This window comes from Triplophysa dalaica, chromosome 6 (assembly GCF_015846415.1).
Source record: "Triplophysa dalaica isolate WHDGS20190420 chromosome 6, ASM1584641v1, whole genome shotgun sequence".
Lineage (NCBI taxonomy): Eukaryota > Metazoa > Chordata > Actinopteri > Cypriniformes > Nemacheilidae > Triplophysa > Triplophysa dalaica.
The window spans coordinates 8353229-8378020 of NC_079547.1; the positions used below are offsets into that span (position 1 = coordinate 8353229).

A 24792-nucleotide genomic window follows, 5' to 3' on the forward strand; every position below is an offset into this window, starting at 1 on the left:
CCAGTTGACAGCAGGATCCCAAAGAACAAGGAACCTAGTTTGTTATTCTGTCTCAACCGCTCTTGTGTTTTCTACTCAAATTTCTTCTCACCCTTACTCATTCTCTAAGTTCCAAGGGGCCTCTACTGTCCAGCTGTTAGGAGTCCACAATGGATAATCTCTGTCTCTTTATTCATAAACTGCCAGTTAAATGCTAAATCCATCTTCTGTTTATTGATAAAGTTGGAGGATGGGGGTTGCCGGAGGGCTTTTAACCTAAAGGCACGCATTACAGCTCTAGGCCCTGTTGCCATGGCACCCCGGCTCCACGTTGCGACCAAGGCATGCTATTATTCTCTCTGTCGAAATGTGCTTCTTCTTCTGACTCAAGTTATTGTGGAGCACACAAGTGGCCCTCAGAAGAAAATAGCATTGCAATGAAAGGCTTAGGTCAGGGGTCGCACTAGAGCCTTCCCATCAGGGACCACGTTTTTGTGATCAAATTTGTTGGAGACACAAAAAGAGCCACAGCATCGTAACTCAAACACACTGCAGTTTAGAGACAGCAGAATATGCCTGACAACATTAGCACAGCTCACTTAAAACAGTAGAACCACAACTCCATTAAACACTGCTCTCTAAACAGAAGCTCTCAGTTACCCTTGTGCTTTTTAACCAGTGGTAAGAAACTCACACCAGCAGCAGAACACCATCTCAGAACTCCATCTCATCTGTACCGTACTGCAAGGACTTTTGAGAGATTTACACTCTAGGTAAGTCTCTTATACTTTTCAATACTTTATCCTGTTTTTGTATTTTGAGTTGATCCCAGGATTGAAATAACGTAACTACATTTAATTTATAGGGTATGTGTATTACTTACTTATAAGTTTCTTATTGGAAGTTTACAATCATTAATAACCATTTAGTTTCTTAAGATATGCTTTGATTGGGTCTATGAATCAGGAGTGAAATAATATTGGGAGTCTAAATTATATAATGGGAGTTAGTAAATGAATTATCCTTTATGTAAGTTTGCTTTAATTTGTTCATATTTCATATGCTGGTCTGTGAATTTTAAAAAGTAAGGTCTATTTTGGCTTGGCTCGATCTTGAGCTATGGAAGCCTGTTCCTCCATGCTGAGCTGCAGCTTCGGTTAATCTGCAGAATGCCTTGTTCCTGTAATTACTTCTACATGCCTTTTGTGTGATGTAGAACAGAAGCATTAGTGTCACAGTGCAACCTCAGCTTGACCCCACAAATTTCTTCTATACAAAAGTGATTCTGTATTGTGGCAAGTCAGTGGACCTGTGAGGCTTTCTGTTTTTTAACATGTCTCTCTTTGTGATTTTGTTTAAATATACTTTTTAAATATATATTTAAATCACATGTAAATCAAAGACAGTTTCAATTTCAGCAATATTTTGAATGTAATTAATGAGATTTGTTGTATTTTGAATCCAATCTTTCTTTGAAATTAGTATGATCAATTTTATGCCTTTTACAAAGTTAAGTATTCATTGGTTTATATATATATATTGAACCAAACACTATCATAAGATCTTCGTTAATAATTTAATATACTTTATTTCTGAAAAAACATCCCATGTTTTGGTGGTGACACACACGTTTTAAGTAGTGATGGTAATGTTTTGGTAGTGATCACAATATTTAGCATTGCTGAATCAGACTTTCAACATTTTATGTTAATACAAATAACCAATGTTGCAAATACGCAGCCAGCACATATATCAGAAACACATCTGACAGTAAATATCTAATAGAAAACCTACAGCTCACATACTATATCACTGATAAACTTACTAAAATACATTTGCATAACTGTATGGAGTTTATTTCAACAAATAAAGGATTAAGTTTTTTAATACTTTTGAGTCTAGCTCAAAGATGCTAATCAGCACATTGTTTGCAAGCACAGTTTTGAAAAGATGTGCACATATACATACTAAATTTCATTGAATAACGCACAAAAAAGCTAGCTTAATTGTAGAAAAATGATGTAGTGATGTACCTAACACACATTTTCAGACTTGTGAACACATTTAAACCGGGACATCAACCGGCTCCACATCAACAAAATGTACTCCTTTGGCTAAATTCAGTCACATCCGAAGGACTAAAGCATACACTGTTTCAGAAGTGACATAAAAATATGGGACACATTCTTTTACATAAAGTTGAATCATCAAAAAATATAAAATAAATATATATTTTTAACTTTACTCTTTAAAAAACATCAAAAAGATATTTTTAAAAACAAAAATGGAAAGAAATGCAAACATTTTTTTGTTTAATTCTCATAAGTTTAAATTTATGGGTTTGCATTTAGGACACCCATCTCCCAATTGAAAGTACCCAATAAATGTATATATACTGTATATATAGATATATATTAAGCTCACTAATATTATAAATAGTATTGTGGGTTTCAATAGATGATAGATGCTAGTAAACAACTAAGATTTGAATACTTAAATGCCTTTGAATGTGTTTTTTTATGTGGGACAGCAGTTTCTGTATTCTGTAGAATGGCCAAAATACAAGATAATGTGTTTTTCCTGGATCTTTTCGGACTTTTATTAAATCATTTTTAATATCACACACACAAGAACCACAGGCATCTATTAACAACTTAATTTCTTCTCGAACTGACACACATTTAGTCTTTGTGAAACTACAGTGAGTTCAGAACAGCTTTCGTTTTTTTAGCTGTCTACTGTAGGGTTTGTTAAGTTCTGGGACTTTTCCTCCCCTCAGTTACAAATCCTGCAGCACTTTTTATGGAAAGACACCAAAGTATTTTGAGACACTCTTTATTTCACACCTTTTTATTCTTTGTAGTCAATGTAAATAATGTGTCTTCTTACACCAGTTGGAGGCAGGGCCATCTGCAGGATTTACAGAGAAATACAGAGGTCCAAAAACTGAATTTGTCATTAACAAAAAAATGGACTTTCTTGATCTAGAGTATGTGCATTTTAAAATGTTTGGAGTGCAAATTATATAACAATGCTAAAACCATCTCTGTCTTTTCAGGTTTATCATTAAAGGATCACAATGCATTTGTTTTTTTTAAAAAAAATGGTTGGTGAAAAAAATAGGTCAACTTAAAATAATATAGAAACAGAATTAAAGAACGAGATATGTCAATGGCCGCTAACATTTCTGTAAAACATTGAACAGTTAGCTACTTACATCACGCTCTTTCACAGTAGAAACCGAACTCGAGCTTGACTTCTGTCAATAGCAACTCATGCCTTCCTTCATTTGATTGGACAGTAATCCTCGCCTTTCTTCATTTGATTGGCCAACTCAATCATATTGACACTTAAGAGCGCTGTTAAACAGCTGAGGTAGATCAGATCTGAGATCAGTTATCTAGGCGTTTTCTACTAAATTTGCATTTTTTCACAACAAAACTACCGAGGTCTGTACCTCGGTGCATCAATGGTGGGTACGACCATGGTGGGAGATCATTGTGAAAGTTTATCTTGGCAGTTTATCCAAGGGGTTTATATTCTGCTCTATAAAAGAATAAACATAGTATTTCTTAGTATTTTTGTCTTGTTTTCCCAGTATTAATACGTAAATATTCTTTAAACAATAAACATCTACTTGTTAAACAAAACTATATAAAAAAGAGAAAAGAAAAAAAACAAAGCAAAGGTATTTAACAAAAAAATAATAAGTTTTTTTTCCTAATAAAAACTTGGACAGAGGACATACAGTTGAAAGAAAAAGTATGTGAACCCTTTGGGCTTACTTGGATTTCTTCATAAATTGGTCATAAAATGTGTTCTGATCTTCATCTAAGTCACAACAATAGAGAAACACAGTCTGCTTAAACTAATACCGCACTAACATTATACGTTTTCATGTTTTTATTGAACACAACATGTAAACATTCATAGTGCAGGGTGGAAAAAGTATGTGAACCTTTGGGTTTAATAGCTGGTTGACCCTCCTTTGGCAGCAATAACCTCAACCAAAAGTTTCCTATAGTTGCAGATCAGACCTGCACAACGGTCAGGAGAAATTTTGGACCATTCCTCTTTACAAAAGTGTTTCAGTTCAGCAATATTCTTGGGATGTCTGGTGTGAATCGCTCTCTTGAGGTCATGCCACAGCATCTCAATCGGGTTGAGGTCAGGACTCTGACTGGGCCACTCCAGTATTTTCTTCTGTTGAAGCCATTCTGTTGTTGATTTACTTCTATGCTTTGGGTCGTTGTCCTGTTGCATCGTCCATCCTCTGTTAAGCTTCAGTTGGCGGACAGATGGTCTTAAGTTTTCCTGTAAAATGTCTTGATAAACTTTGGAATTCATTTTTCCATCGATGACAGTAATCTGTCCAGGGCCTGAGGCAGCAAAGCAGCCCCAAACCATGATGCCCCCTCCACCATATTTCACAGTTGGGATGAGGTTTTGATGTTGGTGTGCTGTGCCTTTTGTTCTCCACACATAGCTTTGTGTGTTCTTTCCAAACAACTCAATTTTGGTTTCATCTGTCCACAGAATGTTTTGCCAGCAGTGCTGTGGAACATCCAGGTGCTCTTTTGCAAACTTAAAAAATGTTAGCATGTGCCAGAGATTTCTGTAAGTGTTTAGCTGACACTCTAGGATTCTTCTTCACCTCATTGAGCATTCTGCGCTGTGCTCTTGCAGTCATCTTTACAGGACGACCACGCCTAGGGAGTGTAGCAACAGTGCTGAACTTTCTCCATTTGAATACAATCTGTCTTACCGTGGACACATGGACATCAAGGCTTTTAGATATACTTTTGTAGCCCTTTCCAGCTTTATGTAAGTCAACAATTCTTGATCGTAGGTCTTCTGAGAGCTCTTTTGTGCAAAGCATGGTTCACATCAGACAACGCTTCTTCAGAACAGCAAACTCAAACTGGTGTGTGTTTTTTATTGGACAGGCCAGCTTTAATAAACACATCCAATCTCATCACATTGATTGGACCCCAGGTTGGCTGACTCCTGGCTCCAATTAGCTCTTGGAGAAGTCATTAGCCTAGGGTTTCACATACTTTTTCCACCCTGCACTATGAATGTTTACATGTTGTGTTCAATAAAAACATGAAAATGCATAATGTTTGTGCGGTATTAGTTTAAGCAGACTGTGTTTCTCTATTGTTGTGACTTAGATGAAGATCAGAACACATTTTATGACCAATTTATGAAGAAATCCAAGTTCAATTCAATTCAATTCAAGTTTTTTTATATAGCGCTTTTCACAATGTGTATTGTTTCAAAGCAGCTTTACAGGGGCAAACAGGAAAAACAGAAAAGTTAAAACACAGCACAGTGCATGGTATTTATACAACGAGTAAGATCATTCTAATAAATAATATCTAATTTCTAATTAAATAAATAAATAAATGAATGAATGCAGTCTCCCGGTGAGCAGGCCAACACTGCCCTGCTGTGGCGAGGAACCCAAACTCCAATGATTGATTAATGGAGAAAAAAACCTCGGGAGAAACCAGGCTCAGCCGGGAGGGCCAGATCCCCTCTGACGTGTCATAGCTGCACTCAAACTGGTGACATGTGATTTAAGTTTAGCATTTAATACCAAATATTGTAACTTCAGCATTAATAAGACAAATAGTCCGTCTTTGCTCTTGGTTGGGGATGTAGTGGTCTGAGCTTGGATGATCCGATGGTCATATTTCTCTTGGCTGGTGGTGGAATTGCCTTAGATGGAGCTGGGATGGTCAGTCAGTCTGCAGCTGTAGCTGGCGTAATCTCAAATTGGAGATGGGCATCTGTCAGTCGTCTGGACATGGTGGAACTTCTTCCTACCTCTGGATGGGCATCCCGAGGCAGAGGCGGAAAGAGAATAAAGAGAATAATTAGCGTAGCTGCTGTTCATTAACTATGCATTAAGTGAAAGCTTGGCCAAGTAAGCCCAAAGGGTTTCTTTCAACTGTAATCTCTTATTTTGCTTCCGAAGTAAATTCTTTTTGATTTAAGATTTTTTTAATGCTTGTTTTTGAAAACTAAAGGGCAGAGCGTGGATAAATGACTGGAGGGGCACCAGGCGAAAGTCCACAAAAACCTGCAACAAGTGAACTTCTACTTGCATCATGACACGATTATGATTAATCATTTTAAAGGAGTCATCGGATAAAAATCTCTCTGAAGAGAAAGGAGTGGATCATTGCGCAAATCATTTAAAGCCGGAGTGCTTTATTAACCTGGAACCGTACAAGGAGGATTAGCTTCAAAGTTGTTCCTAGGCCCACCCAAATTGCGCATACAGTCCGAAATTTTCATATGCTTTTCTTCATATGCATTCGGCGCTCGTTTGTTCTGTGTCTCTGAATTTTTAAAACGCCTCTCAAAATGCCTGCTACGGATGCAAAAAAATCTGAAAATCGAACCCAGTCCAAACTTTGTTATGACGGAAAAATTGTCATAAATTTTTTTAAGAAAATGTTTGACACGATGTGTTAGGGTTAGGGTAAGCAGTAATGTACCAAGCGACTGTTATGTTAGGGTTAGGGTCAGCGGTAATGTACAAAGTGACAGTTAGGTTAGGGTAAGGTTAAGCGGTAATGTACCAATTGACCGTTAGGTTATGGTTAGGGTAATCGTGGCATATGCCAAAGCCCTTGAATAGGCATCTGCCACTAGAAACCGGATGTGACACCGGACGTGACACTAAACTTAATGGCATGTGCCGGCTTCTGTGCGTGAGATGCCATGTCACCAAGTGTTAAAACCCCCTCTCCACCGGCGGTAGTGCACGTCAATTTGAAAAATATAAATGTAATAAAAATGATGGTTGTGATCAGGATTTCTATTTGTAGCCTTTCAGTTGTAGATGGTATAATTTAAAATATTTACATTAACATAATAAACGTTTCCGTTGGTGTGTTCAAACACGGGCCTGCACGAAAAAAACATAGTGATGCTAAAGTTTTTGCAATTGACCTTGTTGTGAAATTAACAGTTACATAAAATCAAAACCGGCTAAAACCCGCAAGCTTGGTGGCGGAGCACTCGCAGGGGTGCGGAGAGACATCTATATGTTTGCGCTCCTGTACACATCTCCTGAATGCGCATTTATTGCAGCTGTAAACATAGTAATCTGGACAATGTCAACATGTACGTTTTCCACCAACCAGATGGAAAAAGTAACGTTTAATGGCAATCAGAAAAGGAAAGCCAAATTGAATAGTTAAGGACTGTATAAAGGTTAATATGCGACTGACTGAAGATGTCCCTGCAACAAGCTTTTTTTTTCATTATTTAATGATGTTTATTTAAATGTTTTATATGCTGCAGTGCGCCGTTTCACTGATGGATTTGTGCATTAAACATGGACGGATGTTTAATTCTCATTTTTTTTAGATATCATATTTAAATTTCAAGTATTTAACTATTTAATAATTTCAAGTATTTAAATAAGGTCCATATTTCTCTTCCACTCGTTATGTGATTGCTACACGCAAATATAATAATATAAAGTTATTTTTAATAAATAATAAACAGGTGCTGGTCATATAATTAGAATATCATCAAAAAGTTGATTTATTTCACTAATTTTATTTAAAAAAGTGAAACGTGTATAATGTATACATTCGTTCCACACAGACTGATATATTTCAAGTGTTTATTTCTTTTAATTTTGATGATTATAACTGACAACTAATGAAAACCCCAAATTCAGTATCTGAATTATCTTACTTAAGACGAAGAAAGGATTTTTAGAAAAAACTGAAAAGTATGAAGATGAAAAGTATAAGCATGAACAGCACTCAATACTTATTTGGGGCTCCTTTTGCCTGAATCACTGCAGCAATGCTGCGTGGCATGGAGTCGATCAGTCTGTGGCACTGCTCAGGTGTTATGAGAGCCCAGGTTGCTCTGATATTGGCCTTCAGCTCTTCTGCGTTGTTGGGTCTGGCATATCGCATCTTCCTCTTCACAATACCCCATAGATTTTCTATGGGCTTTTACTGTCACTGTTCCAATATTGGAACCCCTAGGTTTACTTTAGTATATAACAACTAAATCTAATCGAATCATAACAAACTATCTATCATTGGAAAGGTATGAGACTCTGGAATAAATATTTGATCAGTGTTTAAAAAATTTATGCAGGGGTTGGAATTTATTTATTTATAACAAGAGTGAGCATAAAACCAATTAAATGCATCTAAATTTCACCGTTCCAGTGGTTATGCAATATAAATCCATTTTAATCTTGACAAATTATATATCATTGGAAAGCTCTAAGAATGTAGTTTTTATATTTTGGAACTGTTTAGCAACAGAAATCACAAAATAAACTTAAATCACACTCATTTTCTCAAATGTCACTGGGCCCATTTGGTACCATTATGAATATTACATATTCAAAATCACATTTTATTGAAAATCTAAAAGTAAATCTTAAAAACTTTGATATCATTGAAAAGCTCCAAGAATGTCCTTCTTATATATAATGATGAAATGTATTAATTTTTAGTTTGTATGCAGTAAACCATTGGAGCCTTGATGACACGTAGTGGCAGTTGTTCGTGTTGCGATTAAAAGTATCACTGAAACCACATGTTTTATGACATGAGATTGAAATTTGAATCAAAACTTGTTTAGAAGTATGTCTTAAATTTTCTGGTGTTTTTTGATGATATTTTTTATGTTTTGGTGACATGTGTAATGTTTATTTATGTATTTATATTTTTAATGTAGGTTAATGTTGTTACGCTGAATTTCCCTTTATTTGTTTGGCAGTTTCAAAATGCAACAGCCTGCTTTGGCATCTTTCAATGCACCGATGTTGTTTTTGTGCAGTTTAAAATCAGCATGTTTAAATGTAGGAAAGATCTTTGGGTGTGTTATGGGGCAAAAATGTAAAAATACAACATACTGGCTCCCATATTTAGGGCCCTATGATTGAATCGCGGAATCCAGGCATGTTTGCTATATAACGCGGAATGGCACAGAATATGTCAAATTTATTATTGCTTAACCAAAATGTAGGAATGAACTTCAAACTGTGCATTTACTTTAGAAATATTAAAATTGTGTTTATGTGCCCTCGGCCTCTGCTTCCTCAATGGAAGACGTGACGGCGGGATTGAGGAGATCCTCGAAGTATTCCTTCCACCGCCCGATGATATCCCCGGTCGAGGTCAACAGCTGCCCCCCTCCACTGTAAACAGCGTTGGTGGGGCATTGCTTCCCCCTCCTGAGGCGTCGGACGGTTTGCCAGAATCTCTTCGAGGCCGACCGATAGTCCTTCTCCATGGCCTCGCCGAACTCCTCCCAGGCCCGAGTTTTTGCCTCCCCAACCACCCGGGCTGCAGTCCGCTTGGCCTGTCGGTACCTGTCAGCTGCCTCGGGAGTCCCACAAGCCAGCCAGTCCCGATAGGACTCCTTCTTCAGCTTGACGGCATCCCTTACTTCCGGTGTCCACCACCGGGTTCGGGGATTGCCGCCTCGACAGGCACCGGAGACCTTACGGCCACAGCTCCGAGTGGCTGCGTTGACAATGGAGGTGGAGAACATGGTCCACTCGGACTCAATATCTCCAGACTCCCTCGGGATCTGGTCGAAGCTCTGCCGGAGGTGGAAGTTGAAGATCTCTCTGACAGGCGATTCGGCCAAACGTTCCCAACAGACCCTCACAGTACGTTTGGGTCTGCCGAGTCTGTCCAGCTTCCTCCCCCGCCATCGGATCCAACTCACCACCAGGTGGTGATCGGTTGACAGCTCCGCCCCTCTCTTCACCCGAGTGTCCAAGACATACGGCCGTAGGTCAGATGAAACAACAACAAAGTCGATCATTGACCTCCGGCCAAGGGTGTCCTGGTGCCATGTGCACTGATGGACACCCTTATGCTTGAACATGGTGTTCGTTATGGCCAAACTGTAACTCGCACAGAAGTCCAATAACAGAACACCACTCGGGTTCAGATCAGGGGGGCCGTTCCTCCCAATCACGCCCCTCCAGGTGTCACTGTCGCTGCCCACGTGAGCGTTGAAGTCACCCAGCAGAACGACGGAGTCCCCAGTCGGGGCGCTTTCCAGCACCCCTCCCAGAGACTCCAAGAAGGCCGGGTACTCTACACTGCCATTTGGCCCATAGGCGCAAACGACAGTGAGAGACCTATCCCCGACCCGGAGGCGCAGGGAAGCGACCCTCTCGTTCACCGGGGTAAACTCCAACACATGGCGGCTGAGCTGGGGGGCTATAAGCAAACCCACACCAGCCCGCCGCCTCTCACCCTTGGCAACTCCAGAGTGGTAAAGAGTCCATCCTCCCTCGAGGAGTGTGGTTCCAGAGCCCAAGCTGTGCGTAGAGGTGATCCCGACTATCTCTAGTCGGAATCTCTGAACCTCACGCACAAGCTCCGGCTCCTTCCCCATCAGAGAGGTGACGTTCCATGTCCCTAGAGCTAGATTCCGCGTCCAGGGATCGGGTTGTCGAGGCCCCCGCCTTCGACTACCACCCGTTCCACTTTGCACCGGCCCCTTACGGTCCCTCCTGTAGGTGGTGAATCCACGGGAGGGTGGCCCAACGTCGCTCCTTCGGGCTGAGCCCGGCCGGACCCCATGGGGGGAGGTCCGACCACCAGGCGCTCGCATACGAGCCCCAACCCCGGGCTTGGCTCCAGGGTGGGGCCCCGGCTGCGCCATACCGGGCGACGTCACGGTCCTCGAAATTGTGGTCATCATATGGGTTTTCTTGAACCGCTCTTGGTCTGACCCGTCGCCTAGGACCTGTTTGCCTTGGGAGACCCTACCAGGGGCATATAGCCCCGGACAACATAGCTCCTAGGGTCTTTCGGGTACTCAAACCCCTCCACCACGGTAAGGTGGCAGTTCAAGGAGGGGAAGCATTGAGGAAGCAGAGGCCGAGGGCTCAGAGGCGGACTCGCCCATCACCCGGGATGAAGTCACCGAGGTAGTCAAGAAACTCCTCGGTGGCAGGGCACCGGGGGTGGATGAGATCCGTCCTGAGTACCTCAAGTCTCTGGATGTTGTGGGGCTGTCTTGGCTGACACGCCTCTGCAGCATCGCGTGGCGGTCGGGGACAGTGCCCTTGGACTGGCAGACCGGGGTGGTGGGCCCCCTTTTTAAGAAGGGGGACCGGAGGGTGTGCTCCAATTACCGGGGGATCACACTTCTCAGCCTCCCCGGGAAAGTCTATGCCAGGGTACTGGAGAGGAGAATCCGGCCGATAGTAGAACCTCGGATTCAGGAGGAACAGTGTGGTTTCCGTCCCGGTCGTGGAACACTGGACCAGCTCTATACCCTCTTCAGGGTGCTGGAGGGTTCATGGGAGTTTGCCCAACCAATCCACATGTGTTTTGTGGATTTGGAGAAGGCATACGACTGTGTCCCTCGCAGCATCTTGTGGAGGGTGCTCCGGGAGTATGGGATTCGGGACCCTTTGCTAAGGGCCATCCGGTCCCTGTACGACCGGAGCAGGAGCTTGGTTCGCATTGCCGGCAGTAAGTCAGACTTGTTTCCGGTGCATGTTGGACTCCGGCAGGGCTGCCCTTTGTCGCCGGTTCTGTTCATAATTTTTATGGACAGAATTTCTATGCGCAGCCAGGGGCCGGAGGGCGTCGGGTTTGGTGACCACACGATTGCATCTCTGCTCTTTGCGGATGATGTCATCGTGCTGGCCCCATCAGACCAGGACCTTCAGCATGCACTGGGACGGTTTGAAGCCGAGTGTGAAGCGGCTGGGATGATAATCAGCACCTCCAAATCTGAGGCCATGGTTCTCAGCCGGAAAAGGGTGGCTTGCTCACTTCAGGTAGGTGGAGAGTTCCTGCCTCAAGTGGAGGAGTTCAAGTATCTGGGGGTCTTGTTCACGAGTGAGGGAAGGATGGAGCGGGAGATTGACAGACGGATCGGTGCAGCTTCTGCAGTAATGCAGTCGCTGTACCGGTCTGTCGTGGTGAAGAAGGAGCTGAGCCGCAAAGCGAAGCTCTCGATTTACCGGTCAATCTACGTTCCTACTCTCACCTATGGTCATGAGCTGTGGGTCATGACCGAAAGGACAAGATCCCGGATACAGGCGGCCGAAATGAGCTTTCTCCGCAGGGTGGCCGGGCGATCCCTTAGAGATAGGGTGAGAAGCTCGGTCACTCGGGAGGAGCTCAGAGTAGATCCGCTGCTCCTCCACATCGAGAGGGGCCAGCTGAGGTGGCTCGGGCATCTTTTCCGGATGCCCCCTGGACGCCTTCCCGGTAAGGTGTTCCGGGCATGTCCCACCGGGAGAAGACCCCGGGGAAGACCTAGGACACGCTGGAGGGACTATGTCTCCCGGCTGGCCTGGGAACGCCTCGGTGTCCCCCCCGGAAGAGCTGGAGGAAGTGGCTAGGGAGAGGGAAGTCTGGGCATCCCTGCTTAGACTGCTGCCCCCGCGACCCTGCCCCGGATAAGCGGTAGAAAATGGATGGATGGATGGGTGTTTATGTGCTTGTGGAACTGTTCCTGTCACGGATCGTTCAGGGAGAACCCAAATGCAGGCAACGACACTAGAACGCAGGGGTTAACGTAAGGATTTATTATACAAAAAACAGGAACAAAAACAACAAACCCACACCGGGGTAAAACAATAATGAATATAAATGACAGACTCGACTGGAACAATAAACTACTTACTAGACTAACAAAACACTACTAGACATAAACTGACATATACTTGGGAAACGATCACTCATAAAATGGAACAAGCCGCAACAACAAGACTGTTTGGAAACATGTCACAAACTACGAAGTACATTCAACGAACGACCACAGGACAATAGACACGAGGATGCTTTATAGGGGAGACAGACAAAGGCTTATTAACAGGGACCAGGTGACAGGGATTAAACACAGAGGGAAAGCTCACGAGGAAACGAGATGGCAGGAACAAAGACGCAGACCGGAGAGAGAGTATAGCAAGCCAATAGGATCACTATCTCTACCTCCACACACAACCTAAGGCTATGCCATGACTCCGCCCCAATACCAAGAATAGACATGACATAATGGCGGAATCATGACAGTAAAACACAGAATTCTGAAAAATTTAAACAGAAAAAAATGATGAATTATTTTGTTGATATTATCCCTTATATTGCAAGCCATATCCCTCCGGCCCCTGATTCGGGATGCTTTTCATGAACTGGCCCCCATGACAAACTTATTGAATAGCCCTGACGTAAATTGTAGGAGCATCTCTTGAAGTCCGGGAGTGAAGTTTAGCTAGTTTCCCTTAAACATGCATAGTTAACGCATTAAATGACTCATCGGATGATGAGGAAATTGGGTTGATTTATAAGGGTCTTTATGAAATGTCTGGAACATATTTTGCTTAAAACCACTCGTTGCCTGTGTTAACAAAACCTTTTTTGCTTCGTCAAAAACTGCTCTGCTCACAGCAACCTGATTTGGTGCATGTCTCTTTAAATGATAATGAGTTACAGCGCACCCCACCCATCTATTTGTCAACACAACACATGTTTAGCGCTGCCATGGCAATGGTTTTGCTAAATTATGTTTCCTGAACTGAAAAAATCCACAACATCCTAATGCGCCCATGTTGTGCATGTATGCTTGCCTAAAATCCATGGAATGCGCATCTGCAGATCTCAGCGGAATTACATGGATGTAAGCGCTTGTTGTTGACAAGTTATAATGTTACAAACACAACGTGAGACCATAACTAGTATGCTGTGAAAGATTTTTCAGCCTTAGCACGAATTATTTGAGACGTTTAAAATGAAACTAACAGCAATGTTCGCCCCTGTTCATTAGCAAAACAAACTTGCCGCAGCTGAACATATTAACGCACATAATGTATTAACAAACATACAGCTTGTTAAACTTCAGGTTCCTTTCAAACACTAAGTTTCTTTCTGTTTTTGGATTACCCTTAAAATCAAATCAGAAATAGGTTGGATGTTGTGAGAGAATGCATCTGCAGATCTGGGAGCACAACAACTAGACACAGAGGCATCCAGCTTTTGAACTCTTTTATTTTAGAAACTACAAGTCTTTATATAGGTACCAAAAGACATCTGAATGGTTTCATATGTCCAGGGGTTCACATAATGAACAAATAAGGTATAGCAGTTAGGGCAGGTGTTTAGCTTAGAATGAATCCCTTCTTAGCCAAAAGGAAACCCTTCCTCCAACTATTTAGCCAGCAATGTATTAAGTGAGCTTAACAACTTCACAATTCATTATTTTGCGAGCTTGTATTCATTTATGCGTAAATTAAATCAAACTCAGCTAAACTCCAAGTGCTCCTTTGACAAATAACATATAACTATAGAGTAAGTTTAACACTGGCTTTGAATGTTCTATTTAGCCTGTGACTGACTAAGCTCCCTTCGCTATCATATGCTAAGGTTATCCTCCTATATATACGGTACATGTACGTAAATTCAGACTGTTGATAAATATTACGTACATCTGCGGATTTGTCTCGATCAGTTGGTCTGATTCCCTCTTGAGCAGAGGAGGATACAGAAAGTAGATTGTAGTGGAACAGGCGGGCGAGAACGTGAATCGAGGCCGGTGAGTGAGTGTTAATGAGCGCCAGCTGTGCGCGCACCGGTCTCGAATCACGGAGGAGATCGACACAGCCGTATATAAGGAAGTTTTAGAGCACTTCATGCTTCCTGCTGCTGACCAACTTTATGGAGATGCAGATTTCATTTTCCAACAGGACTTTGCACCTGCACACAGTGCCAAAGCTACCAGTACCTGGTTTAAGGACCATGGTATCCCTGTTCTTAATTGGCCAGCATACTCGCCTGACCTTAAAAGTTGTCTTTAACAGTGATTTATGTGTGAAATAATTCTTAGTAAGAAGTAGGACTTTTTTAAGAGTAGGAGCCTTTTATAAAGAACCTAAAATAAACTTTGAGTAAAGTTTAAGACTGATTCTTAAGTTCTGACTTAAGTGTTGTTAATTAAGGACTACAATGAATTAACAACAAAATGGCCCTTGACCTCTGAATCAGCAAATAGGGAGCCTGCAAGGGTGAAGTCAGAGCAGCATGAATTCACCCTTGAAGTCAGACCAGCATGATTCAGTCATTTATTCATTTAAGACATTACCTAATTCAGACATAACATAACATTAATATATATTTATATTAATTTATTTATACTGTATATTTAGCTGCAATTCAAATTTGTTTGGGTAAAATAAACCAAAATTTTGTTATTGGGCATGTACATAAAAATCAGTGTTGAAAACTGTCTGCCTACCTTCCCCTGGTTTACAATGTTTAGCTTATAATAGTGATTGATATATTGAGCTGTACGCTTTTGTGTGAAATTTAACATCGGTTCACAACATCGGTTGACATCAACCCATAAGAAGATATATACATAAAATAACCTGCAATTTCATTTTTCAAACAGAGATATCGACAGTGATGCAAAAGTTAAAAATTGATGCAAAAGTTAAAAATTGATGCAAAAGTTAAAAATATTTAAAAAAAAATAAATTTCATTCATTTTGACATGGTTTTATACACTTTTAAATAACTTTTAACAGTTAATTTAAGAATTAAGATGCCGAATGACACCCTATTATATTACAGTATATACAGTATATATGCAAAAGACCAAAGCAGCAAATACTATATTATTTCATGTACTCCCTGCCATCATATCATTCCAACACATTGTTTCTTTGTTGTAAAGTACATGGTGTTACTACTTGTTACTATGAATAGGTAAGGAGATCTCTTTAGCTCTCCTTAATAGTTAACACTTATGAACCTTTATGAATAACTCTTATTCTTTAGTTTAAGAATAGGAGTACAATTATGTCATTTTTAGAATTTGGACACCCTTAAGAGTAAAATTTTACTCTGACTGACTTTAGACATACGTGCCCTGGTCTTTATCTAATCCCTGCTTATAGTGCCGTTGTTCCCAACTTTTAATAAAACAACTGTTTTTGGATAATAGATAAATGTCTCTTCAAAACAGGCAGCAGGGCAGGCTGTAACCAGATACCAGGGTTGTGGGTAGAAGGGATAAGGCTACCCCACTTGGCATGCTCACTTCAATACTGCATAATTTTTGTCGCTGACAACAGTTAATAATTTTTTTAAATTAATGTAAGGTTAGGGTTGGTGTAGGTGTTACCAAATGTAATTTATTTTAAATTTATGCCGAGATTTTGCATCACTTCCTGCCGTAGCTGTATCCCTTCCAGCCATAACAATATATCAGGAAGTGACAATTAGGTCCCATGATAAGTTGTGGCCGCAAATGTACTACAACCTACAGTACAGGCATTGCGTCACTATTACTAGCAGCATGTGTGGAGTGTTGGGGCGCAATGTGTGCAGTCAACTGCTCCACAGAGAGATCTGCACAGTCCCCAGGGACATAGATGTATCTTATTTCTAAGAGTACTGTAGTAGAATTGCTTAAACCCGGACCATGCAAGCTCCCTCACTTAATCCTCACAGAAAGACCACTTTCACCACTGCCATAATACATTTTAAAAATAGTTTATTCATGATATTTTGCTTTTTACTGTATGGTTCCTGCTGGGTAACATGGTGTTTTAGCTAGTTTTGTTAAAGACACCACATATTAACTTGTTGTAACTTGATAATATGTTGTGGTCACGAGATATAAAATCCGCGGTCAAACCTTACTTTATGCTACATTGGCTTCTATTCATAAGCATGCAAATGCTTCAGAACGGAAATACAAGTCCGTCCAAAGATATTTTGCATTTTGCTGCATAGTAAAATTCAAGTTTGGTGTACGCTGACCTGTGAATTCACATTACGTGAATGCGTGAGACCAATAGAAGATCAATCTCTCAACGTGACCTCTAGTACAGAAATTTAAAATACATAGTTCCCGCCAATTTTTGCAGCACCGTCAGAACTAATTTTGCATGCTCAAAGTCTAATGTGACGGCGGCATCATTCATAAGAATGCCATAACATGGGGAACCACGACATATTAACACGCTTACCTTTGGCATTAACAATGCAACCTATAGGCTGTATCTGGATGTTGTCCAGATATACATAGAAAAGACAAGTGAAATGTTAATCGATCAGTTCTAGCTAAGTACGCGTTGTGATTTGGTCTCAGTGTAATGTAAACGTAATCCAACCATGGTGTCTGCATTTTCCCTCCTCTCACTAAAGGCTGTCAGAAAACCGAGAGCAGAGTACAGTGCATATATAGCAAAACGTTTGCTTTCCCACCCAACAGTTAAAGAATGTCCATTCCCTGTTAAATATGCACAACTTTTCCCTATCATCTGGCAATGATTCCAAGCTCATATGTTCATTTTTAGGTTTTTATCGCGGCATCTGAATCTGTCCAGTGCATTCTTTGCAATCTCATTTTATGAAGTAAAATGTAAAATCTCCATGACTGAATTGAACTCACCTTATGCCAACTTGCGGGCGGGCGGTTTTTAGTTGCAGAAACACAAATCTGATCTGATATGACAGTTTCACGGGAATTCGTTATATTCATGAATTTCCTCTTTTTTTCATGTCTTTAGAACAAATTTTTTCGTGTCACCCAGGACGACTTTAAATCTTAAATATTTTAAAATGTGTTCACTTTCTGTTGGTCTCTCAACGTTGTGTCGAGAACAACAGATGGGGTTCGCCCTTGAGAACCAATCAACTCTGACTACTACAGAAAAGGGCAATGAAATTTGGCAAATGAAATTTGCATGCCGGTCTCCGCCCTCGGATGTCCGGTATGAAACGAAGCCGGCGTGCAGCATTCATTTACCTTTTGTTCTTCAGAGCCTTCGCTGATGACTACGAACAAAACAAATTCAACGAATTATTTTCTACATTGCCGGATCTACAACGTAGAGCAGCGGATCGTCCCTACCTGCAGCGACCTTACCCTGGGCGTCTTGGCAGTTCCGGAGGTGTTAGAGATTTTTTTCTAAAAAGGTCCTTTGCAGGACTGAGCATTCTCCAGCGCGGCATGTCCCGCTATTCTCAGCGGGGTCGAGCTCAGGAAGAATCAGAAGTGATGTCAGCCATGCTAACCCGGGGATACGTGGTTCCTTGGGTCAGAGTTGTGGGCTGTGCTTCTTGCACTGAGCAGGCTGCGGCCTCTCTTGCAGGACAAGCACGTGCTGGTCCGAGGACAGCACTACAGCTGTGGCATACATCAAAACGTCAGGATGGCGTATGCTCACGGCAGCTAACACGACTTGCTCTACGCCTCCTCCATTGGAGTCAACAGTGTATGTAGTCGCCATCGCCACTCTTCACGACTCAGTTGATGGAAAGTTTCTAGGGCAACACGACCTAGTCACCAGGTTCCTAAGGGGCGCGAGAGGGTGGAATCCGCTTAGTCTCCGCTCCATCCCCTCTTGGGACCCTAAAGTGGTCCTGGGGGGCCAAGAGCCCCTCGGAGGTTCCGATCTTCCTCACCTGACGAGTAAGACGGCCCTCCTGATGGCGCTCGCTTCCTTCAAGAGGGTAGGGGACCTCCAAGCATTTTCCGTGTCCCCGGATTGCCTTAAATTCGGCCCTGGAAACTCTCACGTTATCTTGAGACCCAGGCCCGGATGCGTGCCCAAAAGTTCCCACTACTCACTTCCGGGGCCAAGTGGTGAACTTGCAGGCGCTCTCCATCGGGGAGGAAGACCCAAGCCCATCCGTGTTGTGTCCAGTCCGCGCACTGCACCTCCACCTGGACCGCACACAGAGCTCAGAAGCTTTGACCAGCTCCTTGTCTGTGTTTGAGGACAGCAGTAGGGGAAGGCTGTCTCCAAGCAGAGGCTGGCGCACTGGGTCGTGGATGCCGTTATGACGGCATACCGATCTCAGAATCTCCCATGTCCATTGGCAGTGAGGGCTTACTCCACACAGGGTATAGCCACCTCCTGGGCACTGGCCAGAAGCGCCTCTCTAGCAGACATCTGTAGAGCTACGGGTTGGGCTACACCCAAACACCTTCGCAAGGGTTAACAACCTTCGCGTAAACCCGGTGTCAGCCCATGTCCTTACCCGGTGTAAACCCGAGCCGGACGGCCTCTCTCCAGTAGAGAGCTAAGGCCTCCGTCCGTGAAAGGTTACCAGTCAGGGCCGTACCCATCTTTCTCCAAGAAAGCTCTGGAACCCCCCGACCACCACACTGGAAGGTTACAGTTTCGAGAAAGCTTCGAGATGACACGCCCAGGCCTGTTACCGTCGCTTCGCTGGAGATTGTGACGCGATACAGCGGTGTGGCGTTTTCCATAGGTAACCCCATCTGTCGTTCTCGACACAACGTCGAGAGGCCGACAGAAAGGGAACGTCTTGGTTACGTCTGTAACCTCAGTTCCCTGATGGAGGGAACGAGACTTTGTGTCCCTTTTGCCACAAACACGTATCGTATTCTGCTGCAGTCGTGAGAGGCTCTTCAGAACAGGAGGTAAATGAATGCTGCGCGCCAGCTTCCTTTTATACCAGACATCCGGGGACGGAGACCGGCATGCAAATTTCATTCGCCAAATTTCATTGGCCTTTTCCATAGTAGTCAGAGTTGATTGGTTCTCAAGGGCGAACCCCATCTGTCGTTCTCGACACAACGTCTCGTTCCCTCCATCAGGGAACTGAGGTTACAGACGTAACAAAGACGGTATCTTTCATGTATATATATATATATATATATCATCGCAATCTGATGGGAATTCATACCTATTTTACAAGATGGCTCATTCGTGTGGATTCCTATTTCGTACGATCTCATTCGTATGTTTTGTCATGATTTGACTTTGCCCCTATGACGATAGGTCTTTGCTTTGCCACTTGTGAAACTTGAATGATTTATGATCCGATCAGTTTGATCAGTTAACTGTGATTACACGTTAATGCCAAATGTAAATGCAGCCATACTGTATGTTGTGGCCACGTGACCAGCTTGTTGAGATAACAACATCCTTATGCTGTGGACACGTGACAGTTGGGAAAGGTCCCCACCACCTACTGAAAGAAAAAGAAAGAAAATTGTGGAAGGTGTGTGTTAGGGACCATTAAGATAAAAACGTGTTGAAAATAGGGTGACCACCTGTCCCACTCTGCGTTGAAACGCACAGCAATTTCAGCCCTTGTCTCGCACGTGGTGTATTGAGAAAATTTCCTGCATTTTCATCAGTCTGTTGGTTTTTCGTTTAAAAAACATGTTTTTTACCCCCCAAAACGCACATGAGACACTTGTTTGCGGCATTGTTTATTTAATTATTGAATAGCGCTGTCAAAAGCAGTAACCAGTGGAAACCTGTGTCCAACAAGCTCATACAAATGCAACTATTTATGTAAGCCTGACTTATATCCAGTACATGAGAAGACGGCAGTGAATTCAGTCATCAAGAGGCTGCGACATCTGTCAATCAAACTGCAGATCAGGTGGCAATCCCTCCTGTGAAAACCTGCCGGATACATCACTAAAACATTGTAAACGTTTACAATTTAAAGAGACAGTTAACCTTAAATTGAAATAGCCATTACATTTTTTTGATATTTAACATTTTATCTAGTTGGAGTGGACTAAATAACAAATCATTTTACGAGCTGAAAGGTAAAACATATATATATGTATAAATTTTATTTTATATAATTATATATTATATTATTCATTATATGTTATTATTTCACAGTTTCACAATACCTTTCAGTGGTGTTCCACATTGTCCCACACAAATGTAATTCCTGTCCCACATTTGGTCTGTTGGGTGGTGGTCGAGGGGTGCAGATGGGATTTTTTAACTGGGGGGACCAAGCAGTTAGCAAGTGATTTCATCTCAGTTAGTTATTTTGCATAATTTGGGCTTTAACTAGTGCTCAAGTTGTTACTTTGCTTAGTAGTCAGTTCACCAACTCATTTAAATCACCAGCTCAGTCATAGACGATGGCATTTGATCACTATTGTTACCACTACTACAGGCAAAATTGAGGCAGCTTATAGCTAGTCATAGGACCCCGGGGGCGGGATCAGGAGTCGTAGCAGGCTAGGAGCAGCACATAACAGCTGAGTCCCAATTTGGGAAAAACGGATACTTTGTCTTCAAAGCACACAGCCTCAAAAGTCCACGAACCGAACTGAGAGGGGCAAGCCTTGCGGAGTAATTCATAACTGCATCACAGCAGTGACAATTCTGATGTTTTTAAACAAACACAGAGCCAGAATTAACAGTGAGCAATAAAGTTGATGAAATGTGCTGAAAGGTAATCTATGTAATATAAATAATTTACTTTGATTTCCCATTGTTATCTGCAGTTATAAAGATGGAGTCCCAACTGACAGAACTTCCCACCTTGCTGTCCAATCAATCCATGGAGAGCTGTCCATCAGTGGATAATACAGTGGAGAACATGGTCTTTGGATTCTACTACATTATAGTTTTCCTCTTGGCCATGAAGGGCAATAGTCTCGCCTTGTGGATCTTCCTTCGCCAGCGAGGCACTTCTTCTCCAGCCAATGTCTTCTTGCTCCATCTTGCTGTGGCTGACCTGTCATATGTCTTCATTTTACCTCTCCGGGCCACTTATCATTTAACCGAGGGCCATTGGCCATTTGGTGAAGTCCCTTGCCGCCTCGCAGGCTTTCTCTTTTATGTTAACATGTATGCCAGTTTGTACTTCCTGGCCTGTGTTGCAGGTGATAGATACCTTGCTGTGGTGCATGCTGTACGTTCCCTCAAGGTCCGGCACCCCCGTTATGCTCATATAGCTAGCTTCGCCCTGTGGGCTTTGGTGACAGTCTCAATGGCACCCCTTCTGGTCACCCAGCAGACTGCAGAGGTGAACGGTTCTACTGTATGTTTGCAGCTGTATAGAGAAAAGGCCTCACGCCGTGCTCTAGTCTCCCTCGCAGTGGCATTCACACCTCCCTTTGTTGCAACCCTCGCCTGCTACCTGCTTATAATGCACAGTCTGCGAAAAGGTTCAAGGCTGGAGCCAGCACTGAAACTTCGAGCTCTACGCACAATCGGCCTGGTTATGCTAATCTACATAGTGTGCTTTCTGCCCTATCACCTAACCCGTGCAACCTTCATTCTAGGTTATGGACACCCAGACTTGTCGTGCCAAATCAAAAGAGGCCTTGCTTTGGCCAACCGACTTACTTCCTCTCTAACCTGCCTAAATGGAGCTTTGGATCCACTGGTCTACTTGTTTGCTGCTGAGAAGTTTAGGGGGAGCATTCGAAGGCTTCTCTGCAGAGATAAATCAGGGGGGTCAAGTGCTACCAGCGGGGATTTGAAAGGTACACATGAAAGTTCTATGAGTGCCAAGTCAGAGTTCTGAGACAATAATTAAAGTTGTTCCTTCTCATTTCTGACCTATAACAAGCTTTCCTGTAGCTCAGTGGTAAGAGCATTGCGTTAACAACACAAGGCTGTGGGTTCGATCCCAGGGGATTGCATATGGCTTATAAATGTATAGGATAATGCAATGTAAGTCGCTTTGGATAAAACCGTGTCAAATACGTAAATGTAAATGTTACAAAAAACCAGAAAGATGTTTAAAAACTGCTATGTGACAAGGTGTAGCCTACAGTGTACAAGCTAAAATCCCCGGAACTATGTTTTTACAAGCCCCAAAAATGTGTCATACTGTGTTTTTTTGGGGACAAGCTGTTCAAAAGCTGTTAGCTATATTTGCTTATTAGCACTCACAAACGTAGCATTACGTCATAACTTTCTGTTTTTTCCACATTCTAACTTAAGTTGCATACTGCCAAAATGCTACAGCTTAGCTTACAGAAATATAATATATAAAATTGACATATTGATATTTGACTTACCAGTGACAAAATTTTTAATGCACACATATCGTAAGGGATATTGAGTGTGTCAGGATACTGCAATTTATCCATTCTTCCTGCTGATGCAACATGTCTTATCCACTTTGGTCTCCTTAAAGTCTGGCTTTTACTGTTCGGTAGCTTATACAAATAATTGTGTTTTTTTTTAGCGTGTTTACTGTACACCTTGTCACACAGTAGCTTCTAGACATTGTTCTTTTATTGTTTCAAGTCAGAAATGACAAGGAGGCAGCTTCCCACAATAGAAAGTCAATGAAGAGGGTTGGACTGTTTCCCCCACTGTGGGAGTAGCCTAAATGTGCTCTGTCTCAATAGGGAGCTGAGGAGATGACGTATTTTTTGTATGCAAGCGATTAAGCCCGACATGACTTCCGGTTCAATCGCCCAAAAGTTTATGGGTTTTTGAATGAGTTTTTGGTAAATCGCCTGAAGTAAGGTCTGTGGTTAAAAAAGCCTCTAAATATTTATATTATATATTATATTTATATTTACAATTATAACCGGCCTCTGATTATTTAAAGCCTTACTGTGTCTTAAAACATAGGTTGCTAACAAGTTGCTAAAACCGACTACTTTCCTTAGATGTCATTGGGCATAAAAATCTTAAAAATAATGCAACATGGGCACGCATCTCTAAAAACATAGATGCGGATTCATTCAAGGAGTAATTACTTACTAGGGAAGATATTTTTATTAAGATTGACAGAGTTGGTGGTGGTGATGTTGATATCAAGCGACTATATAGTATAGTCTGTTTATAGCATCATGTTAGCTTTTTACTTCTGGCGATTTTATTTCGGCTTCAAAAGTAACAAATGTTGTGATAATTTGTAATGATGATTATATTGATAGACAAAACATGTAAACATCATAAACCTTTGTTTATCATTATTATTTTTGCATGGTCTTTTGGTCGAGAGAACTACTGCAGCGCTAACTTCCGGGGTTGGCCTTCAAAAACACATCATCTCTGTGACTCCATATTATACACAAACTAATGAACTGTACAGATAAATTATGTTTTACTGGTCCAGAGTGGGTTCTGTGGTTATAGCATTGTAAATCTGTGGTAAGAATTTGTAAATGCACCTGTTAGAATACTGCTTTTGATATACCTTGACAGCTTGTTACTAACTAAATAAATGTGCACTTCACTTTATAAAGTCAAATAAAATTATAAATGTTGTTATATGACTCTTATTAATTAGAAGAGGTTGTTAGAGCTTTTAGGTTTTGTTATCACTTTGAGTTTTATGATGCTTTTAAATCATTGCAACCCATCAGTATAAATGTTGTTTTGTCAGTCTGTTTGCTATTATCTATATTTTGTAATATTTGTTCTGTATCTATCAGTGTATCTGTGATATATCAGTTTAATCAATTTGTAAATGCATCCACTGAATAAACTTAAATTGAAATAGTTAATTGTGTTGTGTGTGTTTTGTGTTTTTATCAAATGACCGAAATGCATTCTGGACCATTTGAAAAATACAGTTCCTTAATGATTGCGTCAGTTTGTTCATCAAACCAAATTTTGTCTCCAAACATATTGTGTGAACTTGATTACTCAATCAGTATAACCTTACTTTTAAGTTAAGTCACCTTACTTTAACATCGTTCTTGTGTGAAAGCAAATAACAATAGGTTTTGAATCATACTTTATCACCCTACTATATAATTATATTCAAACACATTCCACCTCACCACACAGTGGCCATCGCTCCTAAGCTATAATTGACAGTACAGCATAACCGCGATCTTTGGCTGTGTGAGAGAGATGCAAGACGGAAACCACCAGGCTGAAGTGACTGTCTTTAGGTTCTCTTTTTGCATCATGTGACTCAGACTGTTGAATGTCAGCAGATTCATCTCTCTTTGTCTTTCCTTTTCTCTTATTTGAACAAAGCTTCCTGTCCATTTATATAAGAAGGCATCTTCACAGATAGAAAAGAGAATTACTCAAGACCACACACGATGCCATTTACA

General features: G+C 41.7%; 1 protein-coding gene across 1 annotated transcript; it reads left to right on the forward strand.

Moving 5' to 3' along the window:
- The first annotated feature begins 513 nt into the window (after positions 1–513).
- On the forward strand, positions 514–24178 carry gpr17 (G protein-coupled receptor 17). The gene is made up of 2 exons (XM_056750707.1): positions 514–752; positions 21259–24178. Exon 2 carries the CDS (start codon positions 21267–21269, stop codon positions 22284–22286), a length of 1020 nt encoding a protein of 339 aa, XP_056606685.1. The 5' UTR covers positions 514–752; positions 21259–21266; the 3' UTR covers positions 22287–24178.
- The last annotated feature ends 614 nt before the right edge of the window (positions 24179–24792 follow it).

Excerpts from the sequence above, each read along its gene's own strand:
- gpr17 (XM_056750707.1), top strand. The coding sequence starts at position 21,267 with ATGGAGTCCCAACTGACAGAACTTCCCACCTTGCTGTCCAATCAATCC.